Source organism: Littorina saxatilis, linkage group LG1 (assembly GCF_037325665.1).
Source record: "Littorina saxatilis isolate snail1 linkage group LG1, US_GU_Lsax_2.0, whole genome shotgun sequence".
Lineage (NCBI taxonomy): Eukaryota > Metazoa > Mollusca > Gastropoda > Littorinimorpha > Littorinidae > Littorina > Littorina saxatilis.
In genome coordinates, this window is record NC_090245.1 from 66,527,464 (window position 1) to 66,549,275 (window position 21,812).

At 43.3% G+C, this 21,812-nt stretch overlaps 1 protein-coding gene across 1 annotated transcript in view; it reads left to right on the plus strand.

Moving 5' to 3' along the window:
- LOC138976683 (hemicentin-1-like) overlaps positions 1-21,812 on the plus strand; it is a 125,160-nt gene that overhangs the window by 17,798 nt on the left and 85,550 nt on the right. The window contains exon 2 of the mRNA XM_070349562.1: positions 18,380-21,303. Coding sequence (XP_070205663.1) covers positions 21,183-21,303 — 121 coding nt within the window. The 5' untranslated portion in view covers positions 18,380-21,182. The remainder of the gene's footprint in view (positions 1-18,379; positions 21,304-21,812) is intronic.

Consider the following 21,812-nt stretch of genomic DNA (forward strand, 5'->3'; position numbering starts at 1 on the left):
ACTGTTATGTGGGCACAAACATAAAACGATATCGATGAGTTTCCCAATAGAACACTTTTTGGGGAAGCACTTACAAGGCCTGCGACATCAAAGGGGATTTCGACAGATAAGCGCAGATACAGGTGTGTTGCCGGATAAAAGGTATTTATTATTGATGCAGCGTGAAAGGTTCAATGCCATTAACACGCCCGTAAACTGACATCAAAACAAAGAACACATTTTGATAATTAATGGATCGAAAGGGGCTTGAATTCGCTTCTCGACTTATGGCCTTAAATTATTGAATAAGATGTAAGAGGAGTACTCGGGACAGAGAGATACATTATAAAGGAATGGCTAAAAGGTAGGACGAGTTAAGCCGAGTGCACTTCACCAATGAAGATTGCATTTAGGGTATTGATAGTTAGATTGTTACACTAGCTTACTAATTTGGGATTTACATTGTCAAAACAATTATCTCTAAAAGTAGAGTTATCAAGAGCATAATATACAGTGTTTGGATCAAACGTTTACAGTGTTTTGGTTTAAAAAAACAACACTCAAGCTCTCGATCAATTTCTGTTAGAACCACTCCGTCAAATGAAAGGTTTGGGAGGCATTTTCAGTCGTAAAACCTTACTTTGTTCCGATGTTATCTAATTTCAGTTCCTCAGCTTTTTTTGTTTTTGTTTGTCAGTGCCTTACCAAAAGTATAGGATTGCGGCGTTTTCTGTTACGCTCAGAACTGTCAAAAACTGACTTCCGTACAATAGCAATCCCCCAAGCCCTTTGACCAAGCTTTGAAATGTGGTTACGTTTACCTAAGCAGCCATTCTCCCGACAGCTCATCGGGTTGCAGCAACAGTAAGGTCTTTTTAGCACTTCTGTTTCTTGTGTGCATTTAAAGGTATAGACTCTTTCCCTTGTAAACCATGGCGAAAACCACCAATAACAGAAATGTCAATGCTTTTACATCAAACAACATCTTTTGGTTTAAACATGATTTTATTTAAAAAGTAATGACGAAACAATAATTAACTAACAAGTAGGACACGATTTCATGCAAAAGCTTATAAAGAGCATCCTTACAATGAGACACACACTACAAACCTGAACTCTGGCTGGTTTTGTGTGTAGGACGATACTTTTGTATTTAATTAATTTCGCAAATTGACATAGGTGTCATTCAAGAAAATAATCCTTGAAGAAATATAACTATGCACAGGCAGTAGCCAGAATATTGCTTAGTGCACAAGTCGTGGGACATCTATATAAAGCGTGTTCTCAATTGAACTCAAAGTTGACTTCGCGAAGACTGCACGAAGTGATTTTACGAAAAATTCAATACCAAATCTTTTTGCAGCCAGCTTCGTGAAGTAGAAACGCGAAGTCGACTTTGCCCGATTAATGCCAGGTTTTATTCCGTGTAAAATCCTCAACATGTTTGTGATGGTTTACCAGCTTGTTTACACGGGAAGGGCGATACCTTCAAGTTAGATCTTTGTTATCCTGGGAAAAGCTAATCATGTTTACTATCAACATTGCTTTGTGTGTGCGAGCGGACATTATTGGTTTGATCTTCCCCCTCTATTTACTAATTATTTACTAATTACAAATCCTTTTTCACTCGTTTGCTGTTGCATGTGCAGTCTCTGGCGTGTTTCAGAAACGAAAAACTAAGCTACAACAATATACAGGTCCCGCGAGGAAGTCTGAATTCAAGCTCTATATGATCTGCTCTACCGATAATTTTTTTTTATTCAACTACTGGTATCTTTTAACCCCGTTGGTCTTATTATTGCGTAACGCGGTTTGAACAGAGTAAATCGCTTATGTAAAGAATGTTGCTTTGTCCATTGGTGATTTAAGCTAGTTAGAAACGTCATGCGTGTGCAGTCTATCACGATCCGAGTCTTTCAAACCCGTGCAGTCTGTAGCGCAATAAGGCTTTGTCTCATTCGTTTTGTGCAACTGCTACTCAGTCGTGTGTGCGCCTTGCTGTTTTTATTGTCTTTTATATTTATTGAAGAAAATGTTATTTTGGGCTGTGTGTTTGTTTGCGACATTGTCTAGTTGTCTATCACTGTATAAACACGGTTGTCATACTTCCATCACAGTGGTTTTTTTTTATTACGTGCAACAGCCAATTGTCTCCCCTGTCAATTAGCTAAATTACAAACCCCATCCTCGTAAATCTATTTGAAGCAAATTTAAAAAAGCATCCAGTCCCACAGTTTCATCAAAAGCTCCACACTGACATAAGCAGCCACACGCATGCAAAGCTTAGTTCGCTGCACTAGTTCGTGTGGCCCCATGCATAGTGCTTTCAGCTAATTTGCTCACAAACCACTCATGCGGTGCGGTGTCCCAATTACACCGTTGATTGTTGATGAAATAGTGCCCTGGAACTCTCTCTCTCTCTACCTCTGCCATTGTCCAATCAAAATTGAATGGCCCAAGGTTGCGTGTCGCTCTGGGAGGCAGGATCGGCGGAGTGTATCAATAATGGACCAACAGACATGGTGGGACGTAGAGTGAGGGGACACCGTGTCTTCTGTTCAGGTTTAGTTGTTGTGATGTGTGTAGGTCTGTACAGGGGGATGGGGGAAGTGAGGGGGGGGGGGGCTGCAGCGAAGAGGTAACAATATCATACTGTTTGATGTCATTTTTAGAGGATTAAAGTTTCTTGCGGCATTATACTAACTATGTGTTAGTGCTGCGATATGGAATGCGCAAAGTCCAATTGTCAAAAGGGTGAAAGTCACTTCAGTGTTCATTTCAATGCTTGTAATTCTCTGAAGTGCACTTGTCAAAATAATACACTGTCAAATACACTTAGAGCGCTTACTTCACTTTGTTTTCTCGGATGTTTTGTTTCATCTACAGAGTCTGAAAGGCAAACATAGCTTCTGAGTCGCCATCATAATCATAATCATCACCACCATCACTACCACCATCCCATCGCATCATCATCGTCGTCTTTACCATCGCCATCAAGGACAACAAGCTGAATGTTCGTTATATCTTCGTAGCCACCACCACTGTCACCCCCGTCTCCAGAGTGTCCAAGAACCAAACAGACGTGAACGTAGTTTCTGGTGTGCATAAGCAAAGGGTTGGGTAGGAGTGAGATTGGAGGAACAGAGAACAGATGGTGTTTGTCCAAAAATGAAAAACCACAAACCGATAGAAAGTATAATCTTGATCCTGAATTTATATTTGTCTTATGCCAGAAACATCAAACTGTCAGTTTTTTCCGTATTTAATGTAAAAACTTTCTAGATTTTTCCAGCGTAATTGTCAATAAGCAGCGAGTTTCTGCGGCAAATACATTTTATTTTTATTTCCATCTCTATGCCATACAAATGTATACGTATTTCTTCTGCCGACACTAACATCAACAGTGACTTACTGTCGACACTAACATCAACAGTGACTTACTGTCGACACTAACATCAACAATGACTTACTTTCGACTATTCCGACAATCATCTTGTCGTATTTTTTCACTCGTGATCACGCACTCGTACTCTTTTAACGCGGACAGGTCATGTATTCACTTAGGACTGATCGTCATTCTAACGTGTTTTTTTTTCTCCATCAGACGAGATAAGTTATACCAGCTCCCATGCTTGCTCCTGTGCTTTATTTCTCTTTGCGCTGTTGCGTAGAACTTCAATCAGTGAGCCTTTTTTTTGCATGTCGTTTTCGGATCGAACTGAGTCGGCCAGACGCTCACAGATGTCATCGACGCCCCAACAGAATCAAGGCGACCTTTTGTGTGATGTGATCGGCACATACAAAAAAAAACATAGTTCTCTGAAACCCAGAATGTAAAACGCTCTTATCAAAGTGGCGTCGGATGATGTCTGCTTGCTTGTACTTGGTGTTTGCTGTAGTCGGTCCACATTGAAACCGATTTCGCTGAATTGATCGGCTTTTTACCCTCAGTTTACCTCTGTTGCCGTGTCTTTGTCTTTGTCCGCTGAAAAACTCGGTTCAATCAAGATGGTAGGGCAAAAGCACCTTTTGGTCCCAGTCCTGTTCATTGACTCTCTTCTCGTGTTCGTTTACTTACATTGTCAGATGTGTGTGTGTTCTGGTTCTACAGTGGCAAACGTTGTGAGAATCGTCTGATCCTTCAAAAAGGCAAGAGATGTGAATGTAAGGAGAAGTCTTTCGCGCCTTTCCCTTTTGCATTTAGTGGACCACTTTTTGGTATCGAAGGCTGAGAATGGAACGCTATATATGTTTTTGAATTTAGTGGACCACTTTGGTATCGAAGGCTGAAAATGGAACGCTATAGATATATGTTTTTGCATTTAATGGACCACTTTGGTCCGTCGCGATATAACCGTGAACGGTTGATAACGACGTTAAACACCAAATAAAGAAAGAAAGACCACTTTGGTATCGAAGGCTGACAAATGCAGCTATAGATATATGTTTTTTGCATTTAATGGACCACTTTGGTACTGAGGGCTGAGAATGGAACGTAATATGTTTTTGCAATTAGTGGACCACTTCTTGGTATCGAAATCTGGGAATGAAAGGCAATCATATCTGTCGTATTTTGTGGACCACTTCTTGGTACCAAGGGCTGAGAATGGAACGCTATAATTATGTGTTTTGCATTTAGTAGACAACAGTTTTGAATAGTCAGGAATTAATCGCCAGTCTTCTGTGCGTTTAGTAATGTTTTTACTAATTTTTTAAAAATTAGTAATTGAGCATGTTCTGGACCTGTTTTAAGTACCAAGCGACCATCCATCGAACGCTCCGTACAACATCCTAGCTTCTTGACATTTGGTGGACCTATTTCCCCAGTGCTAAACGGCTGGGAATCGAACATCGCTCAGTACAGCCGTTCTTCTTTGCGTTTTGTGCTCTTTTAAAAATATATATTTTTGTAATTGAGCATGTCCAGGACCTGTTCTTATAGTACCAAGCGACCATCCATCGAGCGCTCCGTACAACATCCTTCTTGACATTTGGTGGACCTCTTTCCCCAGTGCTAAACGGCTGGGAATCGAACATCGCTCAGTACAGCCGTTCTTCTTTGCATTTAGTGGCCATCCACTCAGCTTCCAGACGAGGATCGAATGGCTTAATGTCAGCAAAAGACAGTCGCCGTACATTTGATGTACTCGTCAGTACCGATCGTTCGCCTTGTTCGTGATGTACATTAGGCTGTCTAGACAGAAGGGGATCGTGTTCGATCTTGTCGGGAATTGAACACCAAGAGAGAGGGATCTTCTCGCACCTTTTTATGCGGCTTCTGCGGGGTTTTGATAGCAGCCTCTTTGAAGAAACGATCAATTACAAGTGACTGATTTCTTATTTTATTCTGACGTCTGTTTTTTTCTCTGATTCAATAAATCATGATCGCATTGTCGTAGCAAAGAAAAAACAAAGGCAATGAAAGCCGGAAAAACCGGGGTAGTGGATTGTTATTCAATCCTCCGATGGAAATATCAAGACTAAGTGGCTTTTCGTTCATTTATTGCACAGTATATCGATTCCTCAAGCAAAAACGATGTATCAATTGGAAAATGTTAGAAGTGAAACAACAGTGGTAACCAGAAAATCAATTGCGACTAGGCGACTGCACTAGTGCACGTGTATGCAATGCAGACGATTGCAGCATCGGCATTTATGTAGGCTTATATACCAACATGGAAACAAACATAATGTTTCACAATTCTCTTATGCAATCAAATACAATGTCCCGACTTCAACTACCCAAGTTAGAAAGAATTCTTTCATTTGTTCAGACTTCCGTGTAGGCTTTTAACATTATGAGTTCCCGCGCGGGGGCTGAACGAATCTTACCCTGTCCCGCCTGGACAACGATACAAATCAATTCGCAACAAATAAAAACAATGTCCAACTCCTTGTAAGAAGGACAAGGGAACCTGGTACAATTTCAAATGGATAGATGCCCGAGACATGATTGAATTCCCTAGGGGCTCCGTGCACTTGGAAGTGAGAATGCCAGTAACTTTAGTACAGCGGATGAAGTTGACAGTCACTGTTCAGCTGCGTCAATGATGAAACAGCTATGTAATTAATGTTAGGGCGGAATCACACATTGGCCTTTACGATATAATACTCTTAACTTTCGTCATACTGAGAACTGGACACTTGCTTCCTTAAAGGGCCGTGTCCTTGAATGGCCTTGAACATGCATTTCCCTCCTGCCGTTCTTTCAGCGGTGATGGTCTGATACAAAGAGCTTCCCTTACGCATCAGGTGAAGAAGGTCTGGAAGTTCTTTGGTCCGATGTAGGTACAGTGGAACCCCCCTTTTAAGACCCCCAATGTAAGACCCCCCCCTCCCTTTCAAGACCTTGATGTTTCAGATGTTCTGCTCTAAAGGCCGTTCTTATTGAGCCTGAAGTCGACTTCACAAAGTCTATTTTACCAAAACCTCAGTGCCAAAGCTTCGTGAAGTAGACTAGACTTTGCAAAGTCGACTTAGCCCAATATTAATGACAGACTAAAACCTCTGTACGTTTTCTGAGATTTGTCAAGGTCTTAATCAAATGGAGGTTTCGTTGTAACTGTTTTTGCGATCAACTCGCCATTGTGTTGTGGCTGTTCTGGGTGAGAGAGGATTGCCAGGATATTGCAAACAAACAGCAACACCCATCGCCCTCATCGGCTATGCCTCGTTAACATCGTGTTGGAGGGTATAGGTAAGGATAGACTGAGAAAGAAGGCGGAGATGCATGGCGTGTGATGGCGGTGGTGGGGGTTCCGGCCGTGCGGGGGGGGGGGGGGGAGGGGCGGGCGGAATGGAGAGGTAAAGATAAGGGAAGACATGGTGCGATCAGATACAAATTACGACAAGATTAAAGTTAACATCGTTTCGGAGAGCAGAGTAAGGACAGAGTGAAAGAGACGGTCGCGAGTCGTGGTGGTGTTGGGGAGGTTGGGCCACGGGGAAGGAAGGGGGTGCGGGGAGACAGGATATACACAGGCGTGGAAGAGAGGGATATGACAAAGGAAGCCACGACACGAACAGATAAAATGCGATAAGGTTAAATTAATAAAGTGTGATTTAATTACTTCGAAAGGTAAGAACAGACTGAAAGAGCCAGTGGTGATGTGGAGTGTGGGCGGGGGGGGGGGGGGGGAGGGGGGGGGAGGGGGTTTCAGGGTTGGAAAGGTGAAAAGGGAGACAGGATGTGCATCGTTGTGTAAGAGACATATACGATAAGGCCAAACAAAAAAATAGGTGTGGTTAAGGTAACATAGCCCAAAAAAAATAGGGTAGGTTTTTTTCTAATGTGTACAAATTAAACCTACTTGACAGGGAAATAAGTGTGCGACTCGAGTGCTTTCGCTTTCATTGCGTTTTCTGCACTCGTTTTCTTGTTTTTTGTGGTTTTTTTTTTGACAAATGTAATAAAAAGTTATAGGGTCGGCCCCTAAAAATAGGGTAGGTCGGGTTACCGTAACCACACCTATTATTTTTTTTAGGCCTAAGGGGTGACACGGTGTCATTCGATAACATGCAATAAGGTTAAAGTAATGTAAGGTTATATACTAACATCATTTCGAAAGGATGTGCACTTCTCATACAGTGTTACCTTTTGTCACACCCGGCAGAGCTCGCATGGAAGGCAGAAAGAGAGAGAGAGAGAGAGAGAGAGAGAGAGAGAGAGAGAGAGAGAGAGAGAGAGAGAGAGAGAGAGAGAGAGAGAGAGAGAGGGGGGGGGGGTGTGTGTGTTGGGTGGGGAGAGATACAGCACTTGTGTAACTGCATGGGACAGGGATTAAAATTGCAAAGGACAAATTTAATGAGCCGTGAGGATGATCGACCGTTACGCAACGGTGGCGTGCTGAGATCCGCTCAGCAATGGTCATGTGACGTCTATATCTTTGTTAATAGGTAACATGCGCCTTGAGTCGCCTTGTGTGGTGAGATACGTGCGCGATATAAATCCTCGTAAATAAAAAAAGATATATATATATATCTGCAAGGAAAATGACGATTACTCTTTGAGAGATGCATGATACACCCCATGTGGGCTTCTTTTGCCAGTAGGACTGTGCACAATGTCACACTGTGTTTAAAACAGAGAGTACTTGCTTCTCCTCCTCGTCACATTCATCATCATCATCATCATCATCATCACCATCATCATCATCATCATCATCATCATCATCATCATTATTATCAGCGGCAGCAGCGGCGGCAGCAGCAGCAGCAGCAGTAGCAGCAACGGCAAAAGCAACAGCAGTAACCTTACGCGAGTACATTATAGTGTTTATGCCCCTGAAGCTGTACAATGCAGATCAAGCAAATAGCTTCCCCGGTGGAAAGTAGCTCTTTAGATCAAGTCAACATCAGTCAACCTTTTCCCGACTCATCTTCATCGGGTAATGCACTGGTCCTGAGTACATCTTAGCATAATGAGGGACCAATACTTTGGTATTGGACTTGGAGATGGTTTTACCTGAGCATTATACACTACGCGTCCATCATAGCTTCTGAGAGGGAGAAAAAAACCACTGGTCGTAGGAAAACCGTTATTTTCTGCCAGCTTTGCTTGTTGTCAATGATATGAAAGAGTGCTGACGTGAACAAAAACAATTGTCATCATTTTCACGAGTTTTCATTCACAAACACCTGGGAAATAAATCCCATGTTCCTCATGCAATAAATCGAGGTGGTGAATGGGTTTGAGCTTTCAGGTGAAACGTGGATTGTCAAAGTAAAAGCCAATCAGGCTGATTGTTTGATGTGTGGAACCATCGCGGCTTTGGATTTGTGTTTCCGAGGACAACGATTGTAAGCATTCACTCTCAAAGACCCAATCAATGTTGATAATTACCGCGGCGACTCATGGTCAATTTGGAACTTATCTCTGTAATCGCAAAATCCACAACGAAAAGTCATAAACACTTAAAAAGAAAAGAAATATGCTCAACACTTACTGAACTCACACGTATGATCGCAGCTCTGTACATTTTCAGACTGGAAGAAAAGCGTCAACAAGCTACGTTTGACATCACATACAAGGTTGACGTGTTATCTCGAGCTACTGTGGCGATGCTTTGTGGCCCGAAGTTGGATTCTAAAAATTCGTCTCCCTGTGGGTTATTGTGCATTTTGTTGCACAACCAAAATGATGACAAAAACGATGTTTGGTGGCTTGTCGTCAGACCAGCATTTTGTTGTTGGTCCTCGGCGAGCATAATTATCGCCTTTTGTCTCATATTTATCAAACGTGGCCTTCGGCCTTGGTCGATAAAGATGAAACAAAAGACGATAATGGTCCCCTTGGACCAACAAAAAAGCTGGTCTGTCAACAAGCCACCAAACATCTTATAATATTGGCACGATTAATTAAACTTTCCTAACTTTTGAAATAAAAACTAATCAACCGGATATTCCGACTGTTCACGGTGGGTTTGCTACCTTTCCCTTTAGAAGAGCATCAAACTCCTGTAAACTTTTCACAGACAGGGAACCCCCTCAAAGTGTTTCATCACTTGATCTTTAAACACAGACTCTTTCATGAAAGTCTTATCATAATTACGCCGCCATATTTGAGGCCACCTAGTCACCAGGGGGAGTAATTACGGTGGTAGGGGAGAAAACTCTTGATCCCGAATGACGCTCAAGGGAGCGGAGATCCTGCGAACGTGTGGATAAATCATGCGATGGTTATCGTCGAGATCGCTGCTGCTTTGACATTCAGAATCCTTGTAAATTGCTTTGGGATTACTGTAGTTTTCGCATCAGCGAAATTGAAAGTGTCAGTCTCATCTAGTCATTTGACTGGCCTGTCTGCCCGAGAGGAAACGGAGACCTACTCTGCAGACGTTGATGATATAGTCTTTGAGTGGGAATGAAAAAGAAGGAGAGACATTTGATTCGATTTTCAAGTAAATCCAGATGCATGCTTCTTAGATCGGTATTGATAATGTTAATCATGGAATCTATGGTTGCCTTTTTCTCAGTCTTTGTCTGTCTGTCTGTCTGTCTGTCTGTCTGTCTGTCTGTCTGTCTGTCTGTCTGTCTGTCCGTCCGTCTGTCCGTCTGCCTGTCTGTCTGTCTGTCTGTCTGTCCCTCGTAACTCACCCTCACTGTGGGCACACAACAACAACAACAACAACAACAACAACAACAACAACAACAACAACAACAACAACAACAACAGTGTTCAGGGAGAATGTTTCTTTAATTCTTCAGCCACCACAGGTAAGCACATTACGTCTTCAGGGGGTTATGACAAATCGAAGTCCACATCTCTGTAGATCTGTGTGTCAGTTGTGTGTGCGTGCAAAGCTGACAGATTTAGTGCTTCAATCGTGCGCCGTATCCCTGTTCCCTGCATCCATCTTTCATGGGCCAGGAAGCGCAGTAAATCGAGAAAGAGATTGTTGGCAGAAAGATGGGTCATTAACTGTGGCGCTCTAACGTGGAGAAACTTCGCCACACATGCAAAGATGCCTAACAGATTGAAACCCATAGCTTTGGGCTAAACAGACAGATACACTGACGAAAGCTCGTAGAGTAAGACATGGGTGCAGATCATGCACATGCAATGATGTAAACCACGGAGATATGGACTAGGTTTTTATCTATGTGTTGTAAACAGACGAAGAGATGGCGACGTTGACCCGATTCGCACAAACGCTTGAATCTTCATAAGACATGCAGCGGCCCAAACAGCTAGACATAACACTAAAGATGTGTACATAAAAGACGAAATCCGTGGCAGTAAGTAAACAGACGAAGGCTCGTAAACATGAGCGGAAGAGACGGCGACGTTGACCCGAGTCGCTCAAACGTGTAGAACATTCACAAGACATGCAACGGCCCAAAGAAACGAAACCTTGAAGACGAGCGCATAACAGACGATAATGGGCAGAATATACCTGCGCTGTTTCAGCGGCACAGACGACGCATTGCCTATTATTTATGCCGCGATATGGATTATGACAAGTACTTGGCCTGTTTTCCTTTCAAGCAACGTGTAGCGGGCTGGGATAAACTGCATGCAGTGCGTCGTCGGTCCTGCTGAAGTTACATATGTGAACGGAGCCCCTAAGCAAGGGGGTAAACGGACGAAGGCTCGTAATCCTGCCGTAAAGAGACAGCTCTACGTATACGTTAATCTGAGTTGCTCTTGCGTATAGAAACTTAATTACACACGCAAGGTGCTAAACAGACGTGGGCTAAATGGACAGATAAACTGACGAAAACTCTTAGACTTAAGAATGGGGACAGAGGAGTTCTTACATAAGCCTTCATTAAGACGACTTCGCGAAGTGTACTTCAGTTCACGAAGCTGGCTTCACGAAGGTTTGGCATTGAATATTGTGGGTTAAAAGACAACTTCGGGCTCAATTAAGCACAGTCTTTGGCGAGGATAGGGGGCACGAAATGTGAGGTACGCGCACAAACTGAGATTCTGGTGTTATATACTCATGGACCATACCAAGGAATCGATACTCAAACACTTTCACACGAAAGGTAGAGATAACAAAAGGGGTGGGGGGGTGGGGGGTGGAGCTTAACGCAAGGATATTGAGACTTCAATAAATAATGGTAATACATACAAACCCCTGCCCCCCCCCCACCCTAAATAAAATAAAAATAAAAGCATAAAAGATTAAGTAATCTGAAATACATACGTCATGCGTAATTAATGAAACAAACAACAAAGCAAACAATAATTATCTTTGACAAAAGCAAGTAGGCATGGCAGCAAATGAACGGAAGCTATCCAAGCATTCCATGCAGTTAACAAGATTGTCGTGGAAACCGATGGCCACTTGTCTTTAGAATATTCTTCTTCTTCGGCGTTCCAGGATGTCCTTAGAATATAAAACAGATAAACCCTTCGTGATAAAAGCTGCAAACAGTGTCTGTATCCGTCGATCAAAGGTACACGCAGTATAAAGACTGCACTTGCGCAAGCGTTTGTTCGCACCTGTAGTCCTGTATAGTTTTTCTCATGGGCTATACATTCACTGCGTTTCTAGTTAGAGGGAAGAACTCTTCAAAGTGTTGCTAAAATGTGTACATAGAACGGCTACGCCATCTGTTTTTACGAAAGAAAACACGGATAATGGTCATGTAGATCGTGTTTTCACACGTATGCTGAAAAGCTTAGGGCCAAACTTGCAGCTTTGCAGAATACTGCAGGTATAGAGCTATGCTTGAATGTTAACACGCATGCTGAGGTATACGTATAATGATGGATCGGGGTTTAGATACCCGCACACTCTGAATTGCCCTGAGAGTAGCACACATGTATAGCGACTCTGTTCAAGTCACTTGATCCTGCATCTACATGAGACAAACTAGGCGTCTGTGTTGCAACCGTACGTTGACAAGGAACAGACGTCTAGCTTGAACGCGTATGCTGACGTATAGTGATGGATTTGCGTCTTGGCGCCTTCATACACTCTCAATAGTCAATATCCATTGGAGCAACGCACATGTGAGTACTCATTGTAAGGTAGTTGTCTATGGAAATACTCTAGCGCGACGAAACTGGACCATTGCTCCAGTGATAGGAGTGCGAACCTCGGACAATAAACAGAAGGCGGTGTTGTAGATTACAACGATAATTCAGTGATCTGGATTAGCAGACGCGGAATTGTAGGTTGTGCTGCACACACTTCTCATCTTCATTGATTCTTGATCACTGACAAGATACGTGTTGATTGACACAACTTGGCAGGTGACAAACACAGACTTATGCGCACACAGTGATGAACAACACGAAAAACGGATGACCATGATGTGCAACAACTAAATACTTGCTTTGTGAATTTTGATTGAATTTGTAATATGTATTGTATACATGCAGTTTCATAACTTAAAGAAAAAAAACCAGTAGAACGTGACATTTATTAGTATAATTGCTGCGATTGTTTCTTCAGAATAACACTCATTGATCGAACTAGGAATTTCATGTCATCAAGGGTCAGTCTTCTTCACTAACTTCACTTTACTCTCTTCTTCCGATCATTACTTGATTATCGCTTACTGTCGGAGGAAACGCGTATTATTAAAGATACCTTTACACGGGATACAAATATTCGTCCACTCTAACCTACGACAACAAGCAAAATGAGCAGAGTGAGAATGTTTTTTTTGGAACTGATTTTGTAAAAAAAATCCACCTATGTTAATCTGCTAAATTATTCAGCAAAAAAGGCCCACACTGCACAGAATTGGTTTTAATATTGGTATCAAATCGTCAAGTGAGGTTACCCTCATGCACAATCGTGGCTGCTTTCTCATTGGGGAAAGCGAGCTGTTATTCAGTACGGCGCTACCCAATTTCTGTTCCTCTTTTTCCTGCTTGGGTGTATTTATGTTTCCAATACTTGAGACTTTCGCTGTGAACTTGGGGTCTTCATCGTGCGAATGCAGCCACTTTGTAAAAGTTTGCTATGCATCCAGGTGAATGGATGTTGTGATTCCATGTAAAAGCTGACACAGACCTGTGGCGGTGAGCGTGATTCTGTACACGGGAAGTACGGTAGCTTTAACCATCCACGATGAACCATCATCCACGATGAACCATCATCCACGATGAACCATCATCCACGATGAACCACCATCCACGATGAACCATCATCCACGATGAACCATCATCCACGATGAACCATCATCCACGATGAACCATCATCCACGATGAACCATCATCCACGATGAACCATCATCCACGATGAACCATCATCCACGATGTCGATGAACCATCATCCACGATGAACCATCATCCACGATGAACCGTCATCCACGATGAACCATCATCCACGATGAACCATCATCCACGTTGAACCATCATCCACGATGAACCATCATCCACGATGAACCATCATCCACGATGTCGATGAACCATCATCCACGATGAACCATCATCCACGATGAACCATCATCCACGATGTCGATGAACCATCATCCACGATGAACCATCATCCACGATGAACCATCATCCACGATGAACCATCATCCACTTGCTTTATGGTCAGGCAATGGGCAGTGGTTGTCAGAACGCCAACACTTGCAAGGGTCGTTCGGTGCTCGAGCATAGTTTACGATATTTGAAGATTGGAGATGCAGGAGCTTATGTTTTTCTCTGGTGGATATGAGTGTAATGGGGCTTCTGATGCATGCCACTTGTTACTTATCTTGCTTAATAGCTGCCATTTATGTACTTGTCTCTACTCTTTTTGGGGTTGATGTTTCAAATGGGTGCATATCTTCTCAGCTTGGCAGAACTGTGCGCAATGACCACACAATCATACACAGTTGTAACCTCTCAAGGGAAGAGCTATAGCGGGGTTTCTGTTTTTGAAACTTTGGAGAGTTTTTGATTGAAGAGTCTGGTGTGGGTGAATTGATGATAATTAGTTTGAACGTCCTCTTAGAACCATTTGGCCTATCTTGGGACAGGTAGAGTTAATAGGCTTTATGTGGGGACAAGACACTGGACAAACATGCAAACAGAGAACACATGGGTGAATTGGGATACAGCCTCTAGGAAAGCCATATCTGCCTCTTTGTATTACAGTAGAACCCCCATTTTAAGACCTCCAACAATCTGAGAAAATCAGGTTTAAAATAGGGGGGGGGGGGTATTCTTAAAAACGGGGGTAATTTTACTAAGGTTATGAACAACAAGTTTTAATTACTTAAAATAAGCATTATATGCTAGAGTAAGTTATCCTAAAAGACATGTATTGTTTTTGTCATGATAAAAATTGAATAAAGTTTTGTTGAAACCAACAAGTTTGAGAAAACAAGGTCTTGACATGGAGGGAGTCTTAAATTGGGTAGGGGGGGGGGGTCTTAATAGGGGGGTTCCACTGTATTGAGTTGTGAAGCCGTACTGCACAGCACTGTGACATGCGGAATTACGAAACGAAGCAGTGGTTGACCTCTGATGCAAGGGTCGTTAGGTACTCCAGGTGTCTTACAATGTGTGCGGAATCGTTTAACGTCTTTTGATGTTTTGTTGGGTGTGGGCATTTTAATGGGTCTTCTGTTCTTATTCGCTGATTCTTGTTGCTCGCTGTATGTTGGAAGCGTTAAGCGCTGCTACAGGTGTTGACTTAAATCCTCTAAAAGTTGTGCAAACTTTACAGACATGCTTCCAGCGTGTTTTTTACAGAGTGTGAAACGTTGCTGCGGCGTGCACACCTTGCTTATATAATGTGTAGGGCTATGATGCATCGCTTCTTCTCAGGAAGACAATCAATTTTTCCCCCTTTCTTGTACTTTAAAGATACACTGTCTGTTACATCACATGGACTAGTGTCAGATCGCTGTTCGTCTTGTATGTAAATTTCTATTTATGTCCCCAGAATAAGTATCTATTTGGGACATGAAGTGGTTGTACGCTATCTGTTCGTCTTCCATTGTCAGTAAATTTTAAGCCGAATTGCATAACACCTACAATAATTATGTCAAAACGAACGGGTATTACCTGCGTTGACTGCCTTGTACTGTTCACGCTGCCATCAGTTGGACAATGGAGGGAGAAGGAGGAGTGTGTGTTGGAGTGGTGGGGAGGCTGGGAGGGGAGGGGGGAGGGAGTTGGAGTGGGTGGGACTTGCATGACGATGTGGAGTAGTGGTTGACCTCTGATGTAATGGTCGTTATGTGCTTCAGGTGTCCTACGATGTGTGCACAACCGTTTAACGTCCTTTGATGTTTTGTTGGGCTTGGAGATTTTAATGGGTCTGATTTTCTATTGGTAACAGCCGCTTCTTGTCTCTTGATGTAGGTTAGAGGCGATAAGCGTTGTCACAGGTATTGACTTACACCAGTTAAAAGCATTGCAAGCCGCTCTGAAGACGACAGATGCTTTCATCTTATTTTATTGTGGTGGAGAACGTCGTGTAGATTAGACTCTGTGTTAAAGGTAGGTAGTGTCTTCTTTCCAAGGAATGATGAAAGTCATGTTAACACTCTGAACTTCTTCTCTGGCACTCAGATACACCACACGAACAAAGGGTTCTGGTCTTTGAGTCGGAAAGACATTGTCAAGATAGATAATGCGTTCTCCAATTCCCTGCACGGCAAAGTACAATTCTGGCAAACATTTCGAATAGAATCACCCGCCTTCTTCGTGTGGGCATAGACCTAATATAGGTCCCTGGTGTGGGATATAATTTGAAAGTCTGTTGTTGGCTGGGTACGTTTGCTAGAGTAAAGAGGGGCGTTAGATGCTGTAAGGATGGTGGTAGTAGTGATGCACCAAAGGAGTGGTAATAGGTTGTCATTCAAAGTCTTCTGATCTCATACTGCAGAGGACGGCTTGTACCGAACTGTTCGCATACAGGATTATCTAACACATATTCTGGTCTTTGTCTGGGATGAGTTCTTTATAGGCAGAGAAGCAGAGATGAAAAAAACAGCAGGGTAGTTGCTGTACGAGCCATTCGTCTCACTCAGCATACTTACCTAGGTTAAAGGGTCTTATCCGCGAGTGACTTCGTACACATTCTTCTTATTTCATTTTCTTTGTTTCTTTCTTAAATTGTATATATCTTTCTCCCGCCCCCCCCCATCTCTCTCTCTCTCTCTCTCTCTCTCTCTCTCTCTCTCTCTCTCTCTCTCTCTCTCTCTCTCTCTCTCTCTTTACCTCTCTCACTATCTCTGAATATTTGGTGCACATTTTTCTTCTCTACAATGTTCAAATATTATGCCCGTTGGCATCAACACGTTCTCTCTTTCTCTCCCCCCCCCCCTCCCCATATCCCTCTCTCTCTCTCTCTGTTTCTGTCTCTCTCCCCCCCCACTCTCTCTCTTCCCCCCCTCTCTCTCTCTCTTTCTTTCTCCCTCTCCCTCTCTCTCTGAATATTAGGTGCACATTTTTCTTTTGTACAATGTTCCAGTGTTATGCCCGTTGCATCAAAACATTCAAGCTTTCCCAAAAGACTGAAAAAACATTGACCCAATCGCTAAAGCGTGTATCGATTGATTGATCGATTGGCTGATTGATTCATTGGCTGGTTTATTAATTGGCTGATCGATTCACTGGTTGATACATTCATTGATTGATTGACTCAAATGAAACACACTTTCGTTTTTAACAATACAGTGTCGACATTAGCACTGGTAGTATGGAGCGTTTTCTACCAGTAAAAGATCAGCACCAGAGAGGTCATTTACTTTGGAATACTTTGCTTAATTGCCAAGGGAAAGATCAATCGGACTGTTGCACCAACTTTTGTGTACACGCACTAACGTTGATGGTCAGACTACAGACACGAGCTCATACCTATGGTCAAAACACAGCCGACCTAACACCCCCTTGTCCTGACCAATGGCCAGTCTGAGAGACTAGCGGGAGGTGACGACTGGAACTTCTGGGGTAATTAGATAACCAATTCGCTTGCTCCTGCATCTCGGCAGGAGGGTTATTGGGTGCGGGTGCTCTGGGTTTGGGGTCATGTTTCTGACTCTTTCGCTATGGTTTCGTCTGGGACTGAAGTTGTCAGAATTTGTCTGGCCTTTTTCGTGTCAGTCTGCTCCTTGTCCCTGTTCGATATGTTGGTATGGCCCGCTTTGAGAGGTATAGGTACGCCGGGACGATTTTTGTTTTGCTGGGAAAGGTCAGAGATTGCTCATTGTTTTCGTACGGGAGGGTGGGGGTGGGGAGGGGGCGCGGCCGGAATTTGTTTGTCCATGGTACCGTTTGTTGTACTCCACAAATGACTTTTTCCTTCTGCGGAACCAGCAAATTACAACATTTTGTTATATTGAAAAACAACAATGTTTTGCTATTGCCGGTACATTCAACGTAAACACAGTGATAACATGTCTATTACCATTAAATATTACAACCAACATACTTTTACCTCAGTTTAGTTAAAACACAATCGCATCCTCTCTCTCTTTCTGCGATTACTATTAAGCGCGTCATAATTTGTTTAAGCCCAGGTTCTTATACGGAACTTAATATGAGCGGTTATACTTTTTTGGCAACAGAAACAACACCATAAACAGCAAGAATTGACGCAACGTCTACTAATATACGTGGGATGCAGCGAGCTTTTGCGTAATGTCGAGCTTCTCTGTGTTGCGAGTACTTTCAAGAAACGGTAAAACAAGACACGGCAGACAACAACTGCACGAAACACGCATATTCCATGACTGATATACTCAGGTACAAATTTGCCCTCTAAGCAAGCATGACAGAACCCATCAAGACAAGCCACCTACCCTCAAAACCACTTATGTAAGCACTAAACCGCTCGTATGCTAGCAATCAAGCCTTCCAGCACGCGATAAACAAACCCAGGGGCCTATTACCCACCACAACACGGAAGCCATTTGGGGTAATCCACCCCACTTGATTATTGCCCTTACAGCGAACTTATCTTTTTACGCTTCCCTCCCTTTGATGTTGCAGGTTGCTGGGCACGTGGTAACCATCGCGACAGCTGTCACGGAGAAGAAGTGATCGACTTACAGCGTATCTTCGCCACCTGTCTTCATACCCCTCTGGGATCCGGAGCCCTCCTCAGTCGCCCAGCTTGCTCGCCGACACGGCGTGAGTGGACTAAGAGGACTACTTTTCAAAGTCCAGAAGTTGTGAATGGTCTTCTCACAGGCTCCATGGACCTGAAAGTATGTGAAGTTTTGCATTTTTCTTGCAACAACCGATACGACCTGAGCGGAAGAAGGGGACTACTTTTCAAGATTCAGAAGTTTTGAAGGGTCTTCATCACTTAGACTACGTGGACCTGAGAGTATGTGACGTTTTGAATTCTCTTGCAACAACGAGTAAGTTTGGTAGGGAGGAAGCTCAGAAGTCATTTCGTCAGGTTAAACTTTCAATGTATCTCCCACCACCTGTTTTCACTGTAGGCCAATAGTACACAAACATTGTGTGTCGTTTGGAATTTTATTGCAGTAATAATTTTAAGTTTGGTAGAAAGTTCAACAGTTATCTCAGCAGGATCAACTTTTACCGTATTATCACCACCTGTTTAAATCATAGGTCACGGAGACCCGGGGAGTATGTGACGTTTTACATTCTCTCTCAGTCGCAGCCATCACAGTAAGTTCCGCGGGAAGGAAGTTCACATGCGAAGTGGAAGGTTGAACCCGTTTTGCGCCATGTGTAGCAGGACTGTGAACTGATATTCCCTTTACGATGGAGTCATCAAAACCGGGTGTTGGAGTAGGAACAACGTAGGGAATGAGTTATGGATTTCTGCTAATGTCGGCATTCCCGAACCCACACGAAGCTCTTCTTCGGTACTCGTCGGCAGTCCCATTGCGACGCGATTGGCGTGTCTGAGAACACGTGACTTAATCGTCGCTGCTCGGGAAAGAAGACAACTCGTGATTTGTTGAGTCTCGAACGACGCTCTCGCCGAGGTGTTTTTCAAGCCACCTCAGGGATTTCCTTCCCCCCTCGACAAATCTGTGATGCAAACACATGCGTAACATGGTTAGGGGAAGCTGAAAGCCTGGGAACGTCGTCTTTGAAGCTAGACTTTAAAGATCCCCGAACAAAGCGCTGACTTCCGCTTGCTTGAACCATAGGATTTACGAAAAGGGGATCAGGGGATAGCTACAGCTGTGTTCTCTTTATGTGTCATAGCCACTAAAGGACAGCTATTTGTTTGAGGAAAAAGAAGAGAGGAGTGATCAAACGCCTACAACCGACGTTTAGCATCACGATTGTCAACACTGCCTGGTTTATTATTGGAAAACAAATTTACTCACTGTTCTTCACGATACTTCAAGGCTGTTTTGCGTAAAACCTGTCATTTAGGATCAAACTTGGACGCAGGTAGACCGGCTTCAGAACTCCAAGAAAATATATTCAGTTTGGCTGAATATTACAGTTTGCAAAATAGAACAGCAGTTTCAGCATTTTTGTGTGTGTGTAACTTTTTGCATTCTCTGTGAAGCAGTCTCTGAAAACCGACACGGGTGTAAGGCAGGTTATCGAACAAGCTGCAGTAAAGAAGAAGACGAAACGCGCTAACTATTCAGTCTATCTTCTCCAATCTACCTTCACCACATACTTTATCAGTATCTCCTCGTGAAGAATGCCTCGTAAAAGCCTACCAGGCTAAAAGCGGGTACCAAGGAGGCAGGTAAAAAGTAGACCAAAACAGCAACTCTGGATGATGTATTTGTCAGGTTAGCCAACCCTGTGTATGAGTCTGTCATTTTGCGCTTCTGCTCATCACTCAAACACGCACGGCCTGCACGTGCCAAAAAATAACGAGTGCGATTTTTTGGGTCAAAAGACTGTATGCACATGGTAGTACTTGATGTGTGAAAGGAGATTAACAGAGAAACAAAAGAAAAAGAAGGCATACTTTTAGTGACGAAAAGAACAAAAAGGTTAATCCTATGCAGATATGAGTTTTGGGTCTGTGAATACAGGAATAACAGAGTAAGGAGAGAAGGCTAAAAACGAAGAACGAATGGTCGAGGATTGTATCCAGATTGGGGAACTTGGACTGTGAAATTAATAAAATAAAATAAGATAAAAGGCCAAGAAAAGTAAAGAAGAAGGACAAGAAGATCAAATCAACAAGACACAACAACAAGAAAGCATTTTTAGCTGGAGGAAAAGTTGCCTTTAGAGGCAAGAGAAGAAAGAGTGATCAAGAGAAAAAGTGGTGGAGAGTATTGGACTTAACGTCCTGACTCGGTCATGGATCGTTGCCAAGAGCAACACCACGGTTGAGCTGTGAGGATCACCTTCAGTAGCCGACATCAAAAGAAGCGGCCCTAATCACCTCTAATCTAGCACCAATTACAAAAACACGCCACACTACGTTAAAAAAACTTTACTCTTACGGAAACGTCACGCCACGACCGAAAAGTGATTATTACTTCGCTACGGTAGGCCAGTTGTATCAGACTTCAACATTGGATTTTTTCTTCCTCTGTGAATGCGTGTGGTAGGCGATTTTTTTGGGAGAGAAAAAGGTCGCTGGAGATAAAATGTGTTGTTAATGTACACAGTTATATCACCCTATGCATCGGAGTTCCTTACCTCTTTTGTGCGAGGGGGAAGAGTTTGTCTTGTAAAGGACACATCTGCAAGACAAACTTCCTGTTCGTAAATATCACAAATAGTATGGTAGGCCGTTTGGTCCAAGAAGCGGGATTTCTTCCTGTGTGGCGGGAGGCGGAATTCGGCGCGTTTCTGTGAGCAATTTGTGTCGTCGTAGCCGGCCACGATGGGAGTAATGCTGCTGATGTCGTCGTTGGTGGGAGAGGCGGTGGTGGTGGCGGTGGCGATGATGCTGTGTGTGGCGCTAACAGGTGTCAAAGCAGATCCATTCCCTCCGACCGACTCAGGTAAGCATTACGAGAGACTGCGCAAATATGAGAATGCGGGAATTGTGAGAATGGGTTCCGTGTGTGGATGTGAGTATTGTGGGAATCGAGCGGTATGCGGGCCGTTACCTGACTACCCGGATGAACTTTGGATACAGGTGCGCAGGTGCGTCAATGCATGTGGGTGTCGGTAAGAAAACCTGCACAACAGGTGCGTGTGCGAGTTTAGAACGGGTAGGTGTGGGAATGAATGGAGGGGGAAATGGGGTGGGGAAAGGTGATTGGGAGGATGAGGGGAGGGATTTTGTTTCATTTGTCTTGGACGTTGACGTTGATTTAAATTGCCGACCTGTTCCCGAAACTTCACTTTGATCTTATTGCCTGTGCTTCCTGTCTCCCTCAGTGCTTGTGAGGAAGGACGTGAACATGAGTTTGTGTGTGTGTGTGTGCGTGTGTGTGTGTGTGTGTGTGTGTGTGTGTGTGTGTGTGTGTGTGTGTGTGTGTGTGTGTGTGTGTGTGTGTGTGTGTGT